Raw genomic sequence first — 19,087 nt, 5'->3', positions numbered from 1 at the left:
GCCTGGGGGCTGAGAAGATGGCTAAACAGGAGCATTTACTGCTCTTGCAGAGGACCCGGGTCTGCTTCTCAGCAGCCACATGGCCTCTCACAGGTACCTGTACCTCTAGTTCCCGGATGTGACTCTCTCTCTTTCACCCTCTGTGGGCTCCTGCATGCACACACAGTGCACATAAAGTTACGCAGGTTCACATACACACACTTAAGTACATAAATACGTCTTTAAAAATATTCTTTGCCTGTATTTTTGATTAATTTTTAAAGGTCTGGTATGGCTGCTGGGACTAATTTCTCAGTTCTGTGCTTTATATTGGAAGAGTGATTTTCAAAAGGTCTGCTCCTGGGCTGGAAAGACAGCTCAGCAGGCAAAGGCATTTGCTTAGCCTGGAGACCTGAGACTTGAGTTGGATTCCAGAACCCAACATAAAGGAGGAAGGAGAAAATTGACCCCACAGAAAACTGACTCCTTTGATCTCCACATATGTGCTGTGGCAGGCAGACAATCCCATATAACATGAGTGTGTGTGTGTGTGCGCGCGCGCGCGTGCGTGGGTGCATGCATGCACATATGCACATACACACAATAATAGTTTATTTAAAAGGCTGTTTCAACAAATGCTTCTGGCCAAGCCCATGTCTTCTTCCCATATTTCTATCAGTCCTGAATCCCCATTACCCACGAGCACTAATATCTTTACACAAAACCATTTTTGCAATAGGATAGGTAAAGTGGATGTGAGCTAAGTAGTTGTTAAACACCAGAAACAATCAGAGGAAAGGTATTCTAGTAATAGTTTTTCATAAGAGTAGCAGGGCTGACGGGATGGTCCCATGGCTGGAGAAGTGGCTGTTCTTGCAGGGGACCCAGTTCCCAGAACCTATATGGTGGCTTACAATCACCTGTAACTCCAGTCGTAGAGGATCCGATGCCTCCTTCTGACTTCTAGTACTCCTCCTGTAAAATGTGCACTGGGATATGTACTTTTTCAATAAAAAACATATGTGATTCCCTGACAAGAGGGGGCTACACTTACATACAGGGAACAGTAACAGGTAGAAGTATCTAATGTTGCCGCATGGTGGAGGATTGCTCTGACTTCAAGGCCAGCCTGGTCTACAGAGTGAGTTCCAGGACAGCCAGGACTACACAGAGAAACCCTGTCTAGGAAAAAACAAAACAAAACAAATCAAGAAGTACACAATGTCATCAGGGGATCTTGGCACCTCTCTAACAGTCCTTGGATGACAAACCCTTCTCTCTCACCTTGAGAACGTCAGCTCAGTAGGATGTTCCCGCTGGCAGAGACACCTTATCCCAGATCTGCATGATACTATCTTTTGGGAAATGTCATCAGTGGTAAGGGCTGTCTGGGTATGAATGCCACATTCCAGTGTCTAAGAAACCAGGATTGTCCTTTGACAAGCCAGCAGCTGACACTTGCTTCTCGGGAGCCTCTGCTGTCTTCCATGCATCTCCACCTTCACTGTGGCTATGAGGTCTGGGAGAACATGGCGACGCTTCTCCCCAAGGACTAAACGCTGCCTCAGGGGATGGCCAGTACTCATAACAACCTAACAGACAAAAACACACACTCTGGTCTGAAGTTCCATGCTCACTGGTATTTCCTACAACTCCCTCTCACTACCCAGTACAGATCTGGACCGCAAGGCCAAGGCACCTGCTGGAGGGACCCCTGGTTCTGAGTGTCAGCCTCTGCATGTTCTACCATCACACACAGCTCTGTGCAACAACCCTAAGTCAGAGGCTCCTTTCTCAACATGTCCTAAAAATCCAATTCTCCCCATGCTGGCTAGGGCTACACAGTGAGACCCTATGCCTCGAAATAAAAAGTAAACGAATAAATAAATAAATAATCCCTTCAAGGTATGTTTCTTGCTATCTGTATCTGAAAAGAATGTTTTAAGTCATTAATTCTGCAGTCCCGGTGCTCAGAAGGTTGGGGCCAGGGTAGGCTTCATAGTGAGAACCCGGGTAGCCCAAGCTACACAGTGAGATCCATCCTTAAACAAACAAACAAACAAACAAACAACCTTCAAATTTAGAGTTTAAGCAAAAAAAATTTTTCTTCTTCTTTTTGTTGTTGTTTCTTTTTAAACTACAGTAAACTGCCAACTTATTCATCCCCTCACTGCTGGATTCCCCATCTCTGAGGGGGTTAACAGACTCCTAGACACTTCCTGATAACAGGTCCGCTTACCTACCATTTAATATTTGTGAGCCAGGGACCTGAAATGCAGCCAGGATGAATCTAGGTTTTATCATCTTGCCTCAGACTCCCATGTAGCTGACATTTCAGATGTGTGCCACCGCACCTGGCCCTTAAAGGTCTCTGTGTGTGTGTGTGTGTGCATGCCATTACGCGTGTGGTTTACATATGTATGTGCACATATGTGCACGTGTGAGCATGGAGCATGGAGCATGAAGCATTATCCTCAGTAGCTCTCCACTTTATTATTCACTGAACCCTGGCGCTGACTGGTAAGGCTAGACCAGCTGGCCAGAGAGCCCCTAGATGCTCTCCTCTCCTCTTGCTGGGGTCCTGTGTCTGAGCCACCACACCCTTCTTACGCGGGTGCTGGCGTCTGAACCCAGGTCCTCAAGCGTGTGTAGCAAGCACTGTACTCACTGGTCCCCTCTCCTGCTCTAAACTGAGGAATTAAAAAAAAATTAGTTAGCCACTCAAACCATACAAATATCTCTAAAACACTAGAGGGTAGGAATGTGGAAGAACAGGGAACACGAGCTCAAAAAGCTGGATATTTAGTTTAAGAACGATTTGCAGGTTTTGTTGGGATCAAGTATCTATCCACAACTCAGCACATTGCAGAGGAAAGGCAACGGCCCTAAGCATATTGTTTTCTCTCTTGAAATAGAACACTACTTCTCATCTTCTTCCTTCCTTCCTTCCTTCCTTTCTTTCTTTCTTTTTCTGTTTTAGACAGGGTCTCTCTGTGTGGCCTTGGATGTCCTGCACTTGCTTCTCGCTTTGTAGGCCAAGCTGGGCTCAAACTCACAGTGATCCGCCTGCCTCTGCCTCCCCCAAGTGCTGGGATGAAAGGTGTGCACCACCACGCCCAGCTCTACCTCACACTTCTAAAATTAATTTAATCCCATAACTGATAAAATACAAAGGCTCAGGACTTTACTCTTTAAAGATTCTCTTTAAGTAAGATATCAAGCGATTGCCAGCTAGGTAGCCAGTGTGGTAACCAATGGGGTCACAACCATAGCCAAGTTGTTGTTAACGCTTGGAAGTCTGACAGCAATAACCTACCCTGTCCTCCATGCATGTCATTTACTAGAGTTCCTGAAAACAGTTTTGTTTCTTGTTTTCCTGATTCTGAAGCAAGTACACCCAGACACCCAAATGCAAAGGAGCACAAATAATTACAAAATGCTCCGTGCCATCTCAGAAACAGCACAATTCCTAAGTTACTATAATCATGCATGAAGATTGTTTTCACTTCCATTCCTGAGAAACCCAAGGGCATGGTCTCTAAGTCCCCACAGCTCCTCATGGAAGGGCCAAGAAAGCCCTGAGTCGACGTGTGTTGTCTGGTACAAGTGAGTTTTTACTGACCAGTGTGTGCAAAAACTAGCAACTGTAGCTTCTTGCTCTGGGATGTTTATAGCCCGAGACTGCTCACCTGCAGACACCTCCTGTGGAGACTAGCTCACTCTTTTTCTCTATGTTGTCTGTACACAATAAACAAGACGGTTCCGGGCTGCCAGTAGTTGGTGCCACTCTACCAGAGTGCCCGCGCACAGCACTGAGCCTGGCTTTTGTGTATGCTGTGTCTGTCCTTTCATTTCCTCACTGCCCCAGTCGGGTTTCCAGACCCACTATGTGTAGGGCACAGATAGTTTTAAAAGTCCTTTACTTTGAATTTCTTATATATAATTTATTTTTATTATATATTCATCGGTGTTTTGTCTGTATGTATGTCTGTGTGTGGGTGCTGGATCCCCTGGAACTGGAGTTACAGACAGGTGTGAGCTGTCATGTGGGTGCTGGGAAGTGAACTGGGATCCTCTGGAGAGCACCCGGTGCTCTTAACCACTAAGCCATCTCTCCAGCCCTACTGTGAACTTCTACTATGCTTCCAGAAACCTAAAAAACAAACAAACAAAAAGCAACAAAGAATATTTCTGATAGTTCTGTTCAATGGCAGTGTGGCATGCCTCTAAATCAGCATGCGTGCAATTGAAACACTTGAGAAGTGGAGGCAGGAGGATTAATGCCCAGCAAAGAGTCAACTATAGCCACTGTTGTGTGGGGTTGGCTGCAAGGTTAAATTGATGGCATGATAATGCTTCCTTTGTTAGCCAGTCTATTAGCACCAGAGGTCAAACCTTGTCTGTCTTTTGCATTCTTTACTAGTGAAAGTAACTCAAGACCTGAAGACAAAACCTTGGCAGTCACTGTGTCATTCTCATCCCCCAGCCCCAGAGGCCACTTAGTCATCAAGTAACCTCTGCTTCTCAGGTGGCTGTCCCTCCCTGTCACTAGTTTAGACTGGAGCTGTTATCTCTCACCTGGACCATTTTAATTGTCATGGCTAGGGTCCCTGGGGAGCTTTTAACTTCCTGATCCACAGCGTTCCACAGCATTGCTACAAGAGCGCTCGCTTGCTCACTCTGTATTTTCTCCCTAGGTATAAAGCCACAGCAGCATTCACTAGAGTCAAGCTCAGGATGCCTCCTGCTAGTGTGTTATTGGTCCAGCCTCACAGCCTGCTGTGCCTCCCACACCTAAGGGCTGCAGTGGGCAGAAAGGCATTTCTACATGGTGGCCTCACAGTGATGTACAGGACTGTTTTCAGAAAATCAGACTTGGAGACCAAGAGAGAACAGTTTTGCCCGTTTTCTTTGTGAAATTGAAGGTTCACTAGGATACAAATGGTCAGACCTTTTCTGTATAAACCAACTAGAAAACAGTCTAGGCATTAGTTACTCATATAGTCACTGACCACACAGTTAAATCTAACTGTTGTTGAGGGTTTTCGGATTAAAAAGGGTATTTCTGGGGTCCAATGGCTGTGTGTAGACACAGTCTGTGGAACAAAGAAACAAATCTCCATGGAGACCTCCTGGATTCTACAGCACCAGACCTCATAATTCCTTGGCCTTGTATTAAAAAAAAAAAAAAAAAAAGTCATGTGAAATAATTGTTTCTCTCACCTAATTAAGGCAAAATACCCCAATATACTGTTAGGGTCTTATTAAGTTCCACAGCCTTTATAAGTGACTAAGGGCCTGACTTCCTGTACCAAAGAGTGTGCCACTAGTAGTCTGCACCTCTCACACTCTCCCTCCTTACCATGCTCCCGTCTGCAGCACCACACTTCTCAAGAAGAATACAAATGGCACTATTACGAATGTTTACATGAGCTAACAGCAGGTTTGTGCTCACCATGGAGCTCTTACACAGGAAGCAAACACATACTCAAAGCACTAAAGGTATTAAAGGTTATTTTTAGGAAACTGGGGAAATAGACTTTATAACTAAGGTCATATTTTATAGTATGACTTTCAAAATGAATGGGGATTCTCTTTCAGGCAAAATATGCCAAGAGCACTAGCTAAGAGACTTTGTGGTAGCCTTTTCCAACTGTAATTTTCTTCCCTAAGGATTGCTAAAGCTTTGGAGATTGTGTAAACAATGCTGGCATTGTACAGAATTTCAGCTAACGGCCTCCAACCTTTGTGCACAATCTAAATGTAGTTCAAGTGACACAGTCAACTGAACAGATGCCAATCTTCTTTAAAACTACTAAAGCAGTGTTGGGAAAAAACATACAAGATGATTGCTTTTCTTTTGTGATGTCAAAGCGCTCGAAAACTTTCTGAAGGCTAAATCTGACTGGAAAGAAGAAAGCCTCATCACACACAGTGGGGTAAATCCGAGTCATGACATGATTGTGACACAAGGTCAAGGGCCTAACGATTCACCTGCCCTGCAGATGTGCCTAAGTACCAGGCAGATGCTCATAAAGGATTTCTTTTCTCATGCTAGTGTTTTAATCTTTGTTTTTTGAAGAAGTAGAATAAACTTAAGCTGAGAAGCCATTATATTTGCAGCTTGGAATCAGGGAAATTAATGAGTATAAGGTAAAAAAAAAAAACACCTTGTAACTTAGGGTTTGTTCTTAGAAAAAGCTGAGAGAACACAAAGATTAGTTGCAACTGTAAACACAAGTATATAAGTATGTGTGTGTGTGCATGTGTGTGTGTGTGTGTATGTGTGTGTGTGTAGTATATAGTATATATTTATAAGAATAGCTCTAGATCCCTTGCACAGGAACGACCATACTTATAATGTTTAAACTCTATAAGACATGCATTTTTAAAAGTCCAAATTTCTTAGGTACCAAATTTAAACCAGATTTTCCACTTAATAGTATTTAAAAAGAGTAACTTCAAATATTTTCTGGGTACCGTAGCCTGTTTAGCGATATTCAGTTGACAGGACACTTCTCTCTCTTTTCTACTGTATTTGTTATATACCACAACTGTAGAGTTACGTTTCTTAATTGACTGTCAGCAATCATTACAACTTCTATACTATTTTCAAATAGAAACACAATCGATAGCTCTTTCCCTATCTGTTAGGAACTGATGTTTAAATGACCTCAAATGTTCCCTTTGAAGGGCTTTGAGACAAAGAACTGAAACAAAACACAAGCATCTTGAGCAAGGAGACTTCAGGGTGTAGGGAAACATCTTCTCCTCAGGAGGCAGAGACAAGGGGCGGGGTGCAGGGAAGCTGCCCACACACAATAGTAAAAGCCAGGAGGGTCTGCCCACCTCCTCTGACCCTCCCAGTCCCTCTAACAATGAGGCGGCTGCTGAGAGCGGGCCAGCAGCTGTGCTCTGACCATACCTTCATGGGTAGGCTCTGGGTCAGGTGTCAGGGAGATGTCATCCAGCTCCCGAAGGCAGAGCCACTCTCCATCCATAGATACTCGGAACTTGCAAAGGTAGATGGTCTCCATAGCAGCCTGTGTGATCTTGTCAGTGGTGGGGGTTGGCATATCAGTCGGAGGCGTCAGGGCAGACATGATGACTCAGCTGGGACCACACCACACGACAGACAGACAGACAGACACACACACACACACACACACACACACACACACACACACACACACACAGATAAATAAGACCTCTGCACCAAAAAACCCAAATCCCAAGCTCTTAAATAAAGCTTTAGAAAATGGGATTCAAGAAGTTAAAAAGAAAGAAAGAAAGAAAAAAAAAAAAAAAAAAAAAACCCCTTATAGAACAAACTGCTCAAAATAAGCAATTCTGCACTATCTTTTCTTACTGGCAATTCCTAATAGCAAAATTAGACGGTGTTGTCCTCTCCCAGCGTCCTCTCCTTTTATCTTCCGATTCCTTTATTCCAGCCAGGCTATCTATAGGCTTAAATCCTACACACCCAATGCTGCCTTAGCTGGCTTTCAAAAATTGTTCTTGGCATGAATAGTGGGGAAAAAAAATCCTCCTTTGTTAAGAAAAAAATACAAAAGAAAAAATAGAAATGAAAAAAAAATCAGGCTATATTTTCAATTTATCTTAAAAATATTTGAACAGCAGAAATCACCACAGGACCTGCTCTGAGGAGCCGGGATGCTGAGTTCTAACAGGATTGGTTGTGCGCAGTAAGCAGGGTGTTGACCAAAATGGCTGACTAATGAACTGAACTGAAAATCCAGGCTCATGTGACCAGCTGCTCTGAGCACGGGGCAGGCAATTCCCAGGATGCTTTATAGATGCTGCTGATGCAGGAAGAACAATTAGGCTGCTCTCTCTCTTTCTGTACAACCCACTTTCAGACTGTGCTAGTCAAACTGTGATCAGACCTAACACAATGCACAGATCCTCATCAATTCTCGACACTCTGGGACGGAAAGGGCGGAACAACAAGGCAACACTGGATAATACTCTGTGATAAAAAGCAATTAGAATAATTTACTAGGCACACAGTTCACTTACATCCTTGTACAGTTAGCTGTTGAAATTCTTTGCTATACAAAAAGTGACATTTTAAGAAAAGCTGAAGCAGGCTTTTAAGTGTCTTATTCTCAGGCATTTATAATTTGCCTTTTCAAAATACTAACTTTGAAAGTCAGGACAGGAAAAAACAAATAGACAAACAAAAATACCTTAAAGCTTTCCTGAACAAAGGCCATCCTTTCCCTTTTGAGATTACTATGTTTACCAAACCTTCTGCCACAACACAAAATATATTTCCAAAGAGAAGTTAAAACCATGTTATATTAAAAAAACAAAAACCCAAAATCGAAAACTTCCTGTCCTTGAATGTACTGAAGACATATTACTAAATGCTCTTAATTCAGGCAATGTGTGTGCACATGTGTGCAATCCAATGTGTGTTAATATTTATGCTCTCACCACACAAAGCCAGGAAGTAGCTTTCTGAGCTACCTAAGTGGAGAGTTTAGGATTTCAGTTTAAAAGAGAAATATATCTCTTTATAAGATCTAACCCAGACAGCTAGGGCTATGTATAGAGAGGGACCCTGTCCAAAATAAAGCCTAATTCAGGCAGACGTGGTGAGTGATGCATGCCTGTAATTCAGGGACTCAATAAATGTAAGGGTTTCCTCGGCTACATAGCAAGTTTGAAACCATCAGCCCAGGCTAGGCTACGTGAGACCCTGCCTTAAAGAGAGTGATGTGTGAGGAGGAGGGTGAAGAGGAGAAAAGGCTCTCTGTCAATAATGCAGTTGAAAGAGATAGAAAAGACAAATACAAATTTGGATGCTCTGTGCTTATCTAGGGCTCAATACCGAGTCTCTTATTATCTGTGGGGAATGCATTCCATGTCTTCCAGTAGCTGTCTGAAACCAAGGGTAGTTGCTTCTTTACACTGTACATATGTAGGATAGCTTAATGTATAAAGCAGGCACAGTGAGACATCAGTATCTGGTGGTACGTGTGTGATGTGGTGGCCTTTAATCCCAGCACTCAGGACACAGAGACAAGGTGGATCCCTGAGTTGGAGGCCAACCTTATCTGTAGAGCAAATTCCACAACAGAAATGGATATAAAGAGAAACCCAGGCTTGAAAAACAAATGAACAACAAAAAGGAGACCAAAAGCTACTATAAAATAGAATCATTATGATATATTGTAATAAGGGTTAAATCAATGTGGTCTGGCCAGGTATGGTGGTGCACGCCTTTATCCCAGCACTCAGGAGTTCAAGGCCCGCCTGGTCTATAAAGTGAGTCTAGGACAGCCAAGCCTACACAGAGCAACTCTGTCTCAATAAAACAAAACAAAACAAAACAAAACAAGAATGTGGCCTGTTATTTTTTTTTTTTTTTTTTGAGACTGGTCTTTGTATAGCACAGGCTGGCCTTGGCCGCCTACAAAGCCGAGGATGACTTTAAGCTGTTGATCTTCTTGCCCACCCCCCACCCCCACCCCCAAGTACTAATATGATAGGCTTTGCCACTTCACCTGGTTTATATTTTTCGGGAGAGGAAGTCCTGACTGTGCGCAATGCAAGGCAAGCATTCTACCTACTGAACTCCATCCCCAGCCCCTCGAACATCTGGGGGTGCTGTGGAGATGAGTTGGCCAGGAAAGTGCTTGTCTTGCAAGCACAAGGGACCAGAATTCAGTCCTCAGGACACAAGAAAAACAGCTGGGCCTGGGGCGCATCTGTAGGGAGACAGAGACAGGGCCAAGTCCTGGGACTTGCTGGGCAGTCAATCTAGCTTCAATGGTGAACTCCACGCCAAATGAGAAAAGAGTCTCAAAATCCAAAGCGGGCCACCTCAGAGGAACAACATCTCCTGTGGCCTCTACACGCTCAAGTGTGTGCCTGTGCAGACACAACACGCCTTAACTTCCCTGAACTCACATCTCTTCTCACCGTGACTAGGAGGTGGTACAGTGGCTGCTGAGGTGATTATGGAGGCATTGTGACACAGTATTAGATGACACCATAATGAGAACTTAACACCGGGCGGCTGCCCTGATAATGGGAGGCTAGCCCCCACAGTGTGCATATGCTAGATGCAGAGATCCACGGGCTGAGCTCAGGAGCAGACAGTTTCATAATACTATTTAGAATGGTGAACAGTTGAAACGTAATGAACTGCTGCTTACTTCTGGAATTTTCAACTCAATGTTTTCACACACCACATTTGGCCTCAGATAAGTGAATGCCAAAAGAGAAATCATGGCAAAGGGACAAATACTGAACCTTTGTTCAGACTGGCCACAAACTGTGGTGTGCTATCTTTTTACTAACTAGTCAGCCTTTACTAAACACAGGAGATCAGGCCCTGATGACAACAAGAAGCTAAGATCCCTTCCGGTCCCCTCCCAGGCCCGTTCTGTTCAGCCAGAGGTCACAGAGAAGGAGCAGAATGCAACCACAGCTTTTGGCAGGAGGAATCTGTTTGCCTTACCTACCAGTCTGTGGCAGGATGGGTGTGATTTAAAGAACAAGAGCTGCAGCTGGATGAGAGCACCTTTACGCTCAGCATGAGTCACACCTGCCCATTAGATAAACACCACCGAGTCATCTCGTCACAATTGCTCATTGTTCATAAGCAATGAAGTTACTACAAAACAGCACTACTTACAGTTCATAAAAACACTTCTAACCGGGCACGGCGGTGTACTGTAATCCCAGCACTTGGGGAGGCAGAGGCAGAGTTCGAGGCCAGCCTAGTCTACAAAGTGAGTCCAGGACAGCCAAGGCTATACAGAGAAACACTGTCTCAAAAAACCAAACCAAACAACCAACAAAAATAAAAGACTTCTAATATTTCAAGGTGCTACTTTATATTTGGCCTTTAAGAATAAGTAAATATATTAGCTTCGCATAAAAAGAAAACACTAACCATCTGTAAGACATAACAAATCTTGACTTTTGAACGGATTTAACAATGGTAGAATAATTGCACGCACAAGGTACTAAGTTCAGTCCTCCAATCACAAAAGAAAGAAAAGTGACATGTACACAATAATTACAAGTGATGATTAAACTATTTTTTCTCATTTGAACCTATTGTCAATGACTGCATATATTGGTAGGGTGGCTGTGAGAAAGGCGGAGTGGGTGGGTCTCAAAACACTCGAGTGTATTCCACCTGACTACACAGCTTGGATTTTCTACACTGAGAGACTCAAAGCAGACATGATGCACATCTCAGTTGGAAGTTACATTTCTCTTAAAGTAGACTGTGGTTCACACTCGGACGTGGATAAAGTCTGACTCGTTAGGTCCAATGCCCCTGTTGTGCGGTATGGGAAAAACACTCAATGTAATGATGTCATTCTCTGCATTTCTGTTTTCTGTTAGGGACTTACCAAATGCCACATGGAACCATCCTAAGCACACTGCAAAGATGACACTATTATCTCCTCATACAAGGAATTGGCCCAGGAGCATGCAGTGGCCAGATGGCTGATTGGCTACTCTGCACTGCTATGTCTATGTGACACCCCCAAGCTGTGATCTTTTTAACACTGCAACTTCAAACTTCAGTACTCAGGTAAGACCTTTTGAAGGACCCTAAAAGCGAGTGCTTCAGTTCCCTTACCCAAAGAGGACTTTTAAAAAAATCAACCTTTTCAGTTTATGCTTAATGTCTCACAAACCATTTCTTTTGCCTGACCACCTTGTCCCCTGAACTTACACTCTTAGCTCAGGTTTTTCATAAATGGAATTTTTTTGAGAATGAGAGAATTCAGGGTACATCTTCCTGTTATATGGTGTCAAGGGTTAACCCAAATGCCCCAGGCACCATGGTGGGTGCACCGCTTGGTTCCCTCTGCTTTCACCCTGGAGAGAAGGCTGGAAACCACGTTACTGCGTCACCTTTACTTAGCTAGATGCCTAGGTTAAGAACAGAAGATACATCCAGAACTAGGAAAAAGGTAAATGGAAAATCATCTTCCAAAGTGACACACCGCAGACTTTTAAAGAACCACTTCATGAACCAGGAGGTGGTGGTGCACACCTTTATTTTTTTTTTCCTTTTTAAAAATTAATTCATTCATATTACATCTCAATACTTATCCCATCTCTTGTATCCTCCCATTCCTCCCTCCCTCCTATTTTCCCCTTACTCCCTTTCCCTATGACTGTGCCTGAGGGGGACCTCCTCCCCCTGTATATGCTCATAGGGTATCAAGTCTCTTCTTGGTAGCCTGCTATCCTTCCTCTGAGTGCTACCAGGCCTCCCTACCAAGGGGACATGGTCAAATATGGGGCACCAGAGTACGTGTGAAAGTCAGTCACCACTCTCCACTCAACTGTGGAGAATGTCCTGTCCATTGGCTAGATCTGGGTCGGGGTTTGATGTTTACTGCATGTATAGTCCTTGGCTGGTGCCATAGTTTGGACCCCTGGGCCCAGATCCGCCCACCATAATGTTATTCTTGTAGGTTTCTAGGACCCTCTGGATCCTTCTATTTCCCCATTCTCCCATGCGTCTCTTACCTAAAGTCCCAATAGGGTGTCCTCCCCTCTGTCCCACTTTCCTGGTAAGTGAAGACTTTCATGGGACATGCCCCTTGGGATAGTGTCCAGATATAAGTGAGTATATACCATGTGAGTCTTTCTGCTTCTGGGTTAACTCACTCATTATGATCATTTCTAGTTCAATCCACTTGTCCACAAATTTTGGAAATTCCTTGTTTTTAATAGCTGAGTAGTATTCCATAGTGTAAATGTACCACAGTGTCTTTATCCATTCTTCTACTGAGGGACACTTAGGCTGCTTCCATGGTCTGGCTATTATGAATAAGGCTGCTATGAACACGGTTGAGCATGTGTCCCTGTTGTGGGTGCACATCTTTAATCTCAGCACTTGGGAGGCAGAAGCAGGCAGATCTCTGTGAGTTCGAGGCCAGCCAGGTCTACAGGGTGAGTCCAGGACAACCAAAGCTACACAGAGAAACCCTGTCTCAAAAAACTGAGGGAAAAAAAAAAAAAGCCACTCCACTGTAGAATTTTAATTCTGCAAAGAATTAACCAGTACCTATGAAACCATTGCTCAACTGGGGAAATGAACTGGTAACTTAGAAGGATTTATGCACGCAGTCCCTGTTGCTTCTGAACTGCCTTTGCTTTTCAAAAGCATCTACAGCAACAACAGCTCCCAAACTTTCCTTTTCAGATGTTTGTGTGTCTTGTTTGCATCTATGCTATGTGTGCATTTGTGGCATCAGATGTTAGGAACTGGAGTTTCTGATGGTTGTGAGCTGGCATGTGGGTGCTGGGAACCAAACCCAGGTGCTGGGCAAGAGCAGCAAGTGCTCTTATCAGCTGAGCCATCTCTCTAGTCCTTGCTTGCCTTCCATTTGAGACACCTCTTCTGAATTTTGTGTACTATTACATTGGAGCCAGGTGTGGTAGCACATACATGTAATCCCAAGCAGGAAGACCAAAATATATACAGTGAATTTGAGGTCAGCTTGAGCTACATTATTAAGATGATGATTTTTATTGTTGTTGTTTGTTTTTTGTTTGTTTGTTTTGGTTTTTTTTTTTTGTTTTTGTTTTTTTTTGTTTTTTGAAACAGGGTTTCTCTGTGTAGCCTCAGCTGTTTTGGACTCACTTTGTAGACCAGGCTGGATTCAGACTCAGAGAGATCCAGCTGCCCCTGTCTCTCCAAGTGCTGGGATTACAGGTGTACATCACCACCCCTGGCTATTATTACATTACATTATATTTTGTTTTTTTGAGACAGGGCTTCTCTGTGTAGTCCTGGCTGTCCTGAAACTCACTCTGGAGAACAGGCTGGCCTCAAACTCTGAGATCCAAGTGCCTCTGCCTCTCAAGTGCTGGTATTAAAAGAATAATTTTATTTTCTTACCTTTTTTGTTGTTTTTTGAGACAACATTTCTTTGTGTAGCTCTGGCTGTCATGGAACTCGATCTGTAGTCCAGGCTGGCCTTGAACTCACAGAGATTCGCTTGCCTCTGCTTCCCAAGTGTGCTGGGATTAAAGGTGTGTGCTACCACTGTCTGTGTGTATGTGTATACACACATACACACACTTTTTTTTTTAATAAAGAAAGAAAGTATTACCTTACTTTAAAAATAGGATTACAAGCTGGGTGTGGTGGCACATGCCTGGGATCTTAGCACTCGGGAGACAGAGGCAGGTGGATCTCTGTGACTTCAAGGCCAGCCTGGTCTACAAAGTGAGTCCAGGACCACCAAGGATACACAGAGAAACACTGTCTAGAAAAACCAAAAAGAAAAAAGAAAAAAAACAGGACCACAAATATATAAATAACTAAATAATATATTAATATTATTTAGTTTTGGTCCTGATGAACTTTGTAAAAAGGGTTTTATGATATTGTTCCTATGCTTTTCACTCAATACTGTATTTTTACTGTTTGTGTGATTGGCTTCGAGTTTACAAATTAAGCTAGGCTGGCTTGCTAGCAAGCTCCAGGAATTCACTTGTCTCAATCTCCCTGCCAGACCCAGCTGTTTCACATGGGCCCTGGGAATTGAACTTAGGTCCTTGTCCTTGTAAGAGATCTTTACTGACTCATCTCCGCAGTTCAACAACATGAATGTGTGGAGGCCCAAGGTCAACCTTAGGCGTCATTCCCAAGGTGCCATCCATCTTGTTTGCCACAGGGTCTCTCATTTGGTCTGAAGCTTACCAAACAGGCTAGGCTGGCTAGACAGAAGCCCCAGGGATCCACTTATCTCTCTCCAGCATGCATTACCCACACCCAGTCCCCCCCCTTCCCCGCTCCCCCCGCCCCCACTTTCTCCTCACACGTGAGTGGCCAGCACTTCACCACTGCACCGTATCCCTGTGCTTCTCTTCTTGCAGGTTTTGGTGATGGGGGTCTCATGCATTTCAAGGTGGCCTTGAACTCACTCTGTAGCTGAGAATGGCCCTGAACTTCTAACCCTCTGGCCACCACCTGCTATGTTTGAGTCTAGGTATGCAATTCCATGGCTGCCTTATGCTGTGCTGGGGATGGTCACGGGCGTTGTGCCCATGAGCCCTGCCCTCCCAAATGAGCTGCTTTCTCCCTTGTCCTTTACTCAAGCTAGCCGGCTCCTGTTTTCCCTGGGTTCCTAACCTGCACACAATAGCTTCTTTACAAATTGTCAACTTGTGCAACTGAGTCAATCTGCAGATTCTCATAAAGCTCTGTTTCCTAACACTTCTTTTAGGGCTTATGGTATGTTATCTTATTTCACCCTCGACTACTGGCACGAAACGGTATCTTTAGCTGGCTGTCTTGATGCCAACATTGGCAGAAGGGCCAAGGTCATGATTATTTCACATGGCCCACTTCCTCCCAGTATCTTTCTTCCCACAACCAAAATCTACTAGGTTCGCCTAGTGGTGTCAGATTTCTCCAATCTGAGATTTATACCCTTGGCTGACTATCAGTTTATAGCTATTAACCAAGATGACAGTAAGTAGCTACAAAATGAATATGCCCAGGAAGCTGAGTTATCATTATGTTTTCAGCAAATGCCACGAGATAACTGCAACGCCTCCTCTTTATTTATTAAAATCAGCCGGCTTCAGAACAGAAATACTTCTGCCTTGAGATGTAGAAGTGATGTCACGGCTTGGTGGCAGCCAGCAACGGCTTGCACATACAGTCCTCTCAACAGCTCATGACTTTGGGAAATGTGTCCTCCCCTCACCTCAATTTGCTCAGCTGTAAAATGAAACTAAATTACCAGCCTTGCGGAGAGCACAGCCCCTAGAGAAGAAGTTCACCTGTTTTGCATATTATTTATAATGTTGCTCAAAATAGTACTGACTGAATACCAATCTCAAGAAATGCTAACTGATAGAGAAACGTAATGCCAAAGCTCTCGCTATACATAAAGTGGTACTTTTCCACTGTTTTAGAACTTCAACTTGATTTTTTTTCAGTTCCACAAAATCAAACTATATCTATATATTAAAAAACAAGATTTTGGGCTGGAGAGATGGCTCAGAGGTTAAGGGCACCGACTGCTCCTCCAGAGGTCCTGAGTTCAATTCCCAGCAACCACATGGTGGCTCACAACCATCTCTAATGTGATCTGATGTCCTTGTCTGGCCTGTAGGTGTACATGCAAGCAGAGCACTGTATGCATAATAATGAATAAATAAGTATTTAAAACAACAACAACAACAACAACAACAACAAAAAAAAAAAAAAAAAAAAAAAAAAAAAAACCCCAAGATTTTACACTGGGTATGGTGGCACATGCCTTTAATCCCAGCACTCGGGAGGCAGAGCCAGGCGGACTGCTGTGGAGGTCAGCCTGGTCTACAAAGCGAGTCCAGGACAGCTAATGCTACACAGAGAGACCCCCCAAAAAAGGAACAAGATTCTAACATGCTTCCCCCTTCTTCCTTTCCTTCTTAAAGGGGTCTTGCTATGTGGCCTAGGCTGGCCTCCTCTTAGGATCCTCCCACCACAGCTTCCCAAAGTACTTTTTCCAGTATATATAAGATTCGGATGCGTGACATGTACAGGGAAAATACAGGGTGTGTTTACTGGAGATACTGAAGAAATAACAAGGAATACAAGAAAGACCACATGTGCTCAACAAGTTCCAAAGACCCTGTCACATGTGGACTACTCAGTATTGTTCACATACCACAAATTCTATCAAATTTATGACTTATGAAATTCACTCACTCATTCATTCATTCTTAGCAGAGAAAAAACTCTGGAGGAAAAGGCAGGCCCAGCCTAGGCCATGATTGTGGGTGCAGAGGGAAGGAAGGGTTCATGGTAGACCATGCCACACTGGCAGCAGAATGTCCCCAGGGAGCCCTATGTCCACCACACAGAGAATGAACAATTTTGTTCCAGTAACTGCTCTGTTCATCTCTCTCCCTTCCCTCTCGTTTTTGAGACAGTCTCACTATCCAGCCTGGGTGGCTTGGAACTCTCCATAGATCAGGTTGGCCTTGAGCTCCCAGCGACCCATCTGCCTCTGCCTTTGTCCATTTCTTCACTAACAAAGGGGAAACAAGGTTAGCTACTTCAGAATTAAATAAAGAGACGGGTAACTAAAGTGCCAGCGCGGCCCTTGGCACAGAGCAAGCAGAGAGTAGTGTCAGCCATCGCTATTACAGTAAGTGCTTCTGCTTTTGAGAATGCTCGGAACACAAAACACGACTCTGTTCATGATGCTAGATTTATAAGATATATGCTTGAGAGTGACCCAGAAGAAAGCTCAAAGAAGACGTGAATGAAAAGGCCTCCTGTGATTGTTTTCAAGTTGTGAGGAAGAAGAGTGATGGGTGAGAATTTTACCAAGTATTAACAGCAGAAGCAGAGAGACATCTGTGGAGAGTCCCTAAAACATTCTAAAGTTAGAAGAATCGCATTCTAAACAACTTCTGCTTTCCCAGGCCTCTTGTCCCACCAATCTCTACTGTACTTGTACATTTGAAAGGATCCCACGCAATTCTAACAATCCCATGTCTGCCCCATCTCCAACATATGCTGAGTGTGTCCAGTTCACTTGGTACCAAACAAGATTTGAGCCAGAGAGTTGCTAATAGGCTTGACCAAGAGGAATGCCATCCTGTCTAGTAGCCCACAGGGAAGTTTTAGAAAGACTCTGGACCTTTCCACAACTATTCCGAAACAGTGGTAGTCAGCTGGGCGTGGTGGCACACATGGGTACCCAGCACTGAGAAGGATGAAACAAGAGGAATGTGATAAAGCTTCTTTGTACAGGGTCCTTTTCTGTGTCTATGTACTTGAAGGCAGCTGTGACGCACAGCAGGCTCCTGCCTTACGACACAGCACGGCCATACTAAACACTCTCTATATCACTGCATTGTAACTCTGAAAACATTTCCTTACTGAGAAGCATAAGATCAGAGTAGGGAGAGGATGAGGAGGGAGGCGGAAGAGAGGGGGAGGGGCTGTCTGGGAAGACAGACTGCTGCAATTTAGAGAACTATAGAGACACGTGCAACACCAGAGGGCAAGAAGCAGTGCAGTGGACAGGAAGGAATTATGGATCCGGTTTAGCTACCTGCACCTCAGAAGTCTAGGATATCCCAAGTTACTTCTGCTGTATGTGGAAAGGGGTCACCTGCACTCTACTCTCCTAAGGGCTGAACCCCAGGTCTCTAGTGGACTCAGTTTCCCTCTTTGGTATGGGTGCATTTATACGCCGTGTGACCAAATGGCATTTAATGGTGTGGAAAACAGTTTTGCTTTGTTAACACAGTTGAGAAGCAATGAAATAAGGCATCACAGGACTCTGCCCCCCGGGATGTGGATCCCAGCCAGGAATGGAAGCACATGCCTGTGGCCCACACCAGCGTTCAACACATACAGACAGGAACGGGACAAGTTCAAACCGGGTGGGCTCCATGGACCCTGTCCAAAAAAAGTCAACAGAACAAGATAGGTCACGAGTCAACCTGTTTCCAAAAAATGAGCAGGAGGACACATGCTCTGATGATTTGACTGTTCCTCTAAGACCCCCTGCTGTAGGCAGATGATTCTGTAGTTACAAAACAAAGCAGGAAATGTGTACAGCAGATTTGAATTATAGCCAATTAACACACACTCAACTCCTAATTAGGTATGTTTTTTAGAAGACTATGAACAATTAAAAAACAAGAAATGGGGGGTAGAGAGATGGCGCACTAATTTAGCACACTGGGTGCTCTCGCAGAGGACTCACGTTTGAGCCGTAGCACGCACATGCCAGTTCACAACTGTTGGTAACCCCAGTTCCAGAGGACTGGATGTCCTTTTCTGGACTGTTTGGGTACCAGACATGCATATGGTGCAGACATACATGCAGGCGGGACACCCATACACTAAAAATAAAAGGAAATAATTCTTAAAAGTAAAAAAAGAGAGGGCAAGATACTAACATATACTCATGGAAGACAGACAGACACACACACACACACACACACACACACACACACACACACACGATCTGTATGCACACATGAAACCGTAAACATGACATTCATTGGTTTGCTGCACATAAACATTCATTCCTGAACATATTTGCAGACATAGACGTTCTTTGCACATATA

At 44.0% G+C, this 19,087-nt stretch overlaps 1 protein-coding gene across 5 annotated transcripts in view; it reads right to left on the bottom strand.

The window, feature by feature from the left end:
- Rufy3 (RUN and FYVE domain containing 3) overlaps positions 1-19,087 on the bottom strand; it is an 80,420-nt gene that overhangs the window by 57,346 nt on the left and 3,987 nt on the right. For 3 of the 5 annotated variants that reach the window (XM_051170810.1, XM_051170806.1, XM_051170808.1), the window contains exon 1: positions 6,905-7,276. The exons of the other annotated variants lie outside the window; for them this stretch is intronic. In XM_051170810.1, the coding sequence (XP_051026767.1) occupies positions 6,905-7,082 (178 nt within the window). In that variant the 5' untranslated portion in view covers positions 7,083-7,276. Of the gene's footprint in view, positions 1-6,904; positions 7,277-19,087 lie in introns of those variants that run through there. 5 annotated transcript variants of the gene reach the window in all.

Source organism: Acomys russatus, chromosome 28 (assembly GCF_903995435.1).
Source record: "Acomys russatus chromosome 28, mAcoRus1.1, whole genome shotgun sequence".
NCBI classification, from domain to species: Eukaryota; Metazoa; Chordata; class Mammalia; order Rodentia; family Muridae; genus Acomys; species Acomys russatus.
Note: the sequence above shows the minus strand (reverse complement) of the source record. Positions and strands in the feature narration are given on the sequence as shown.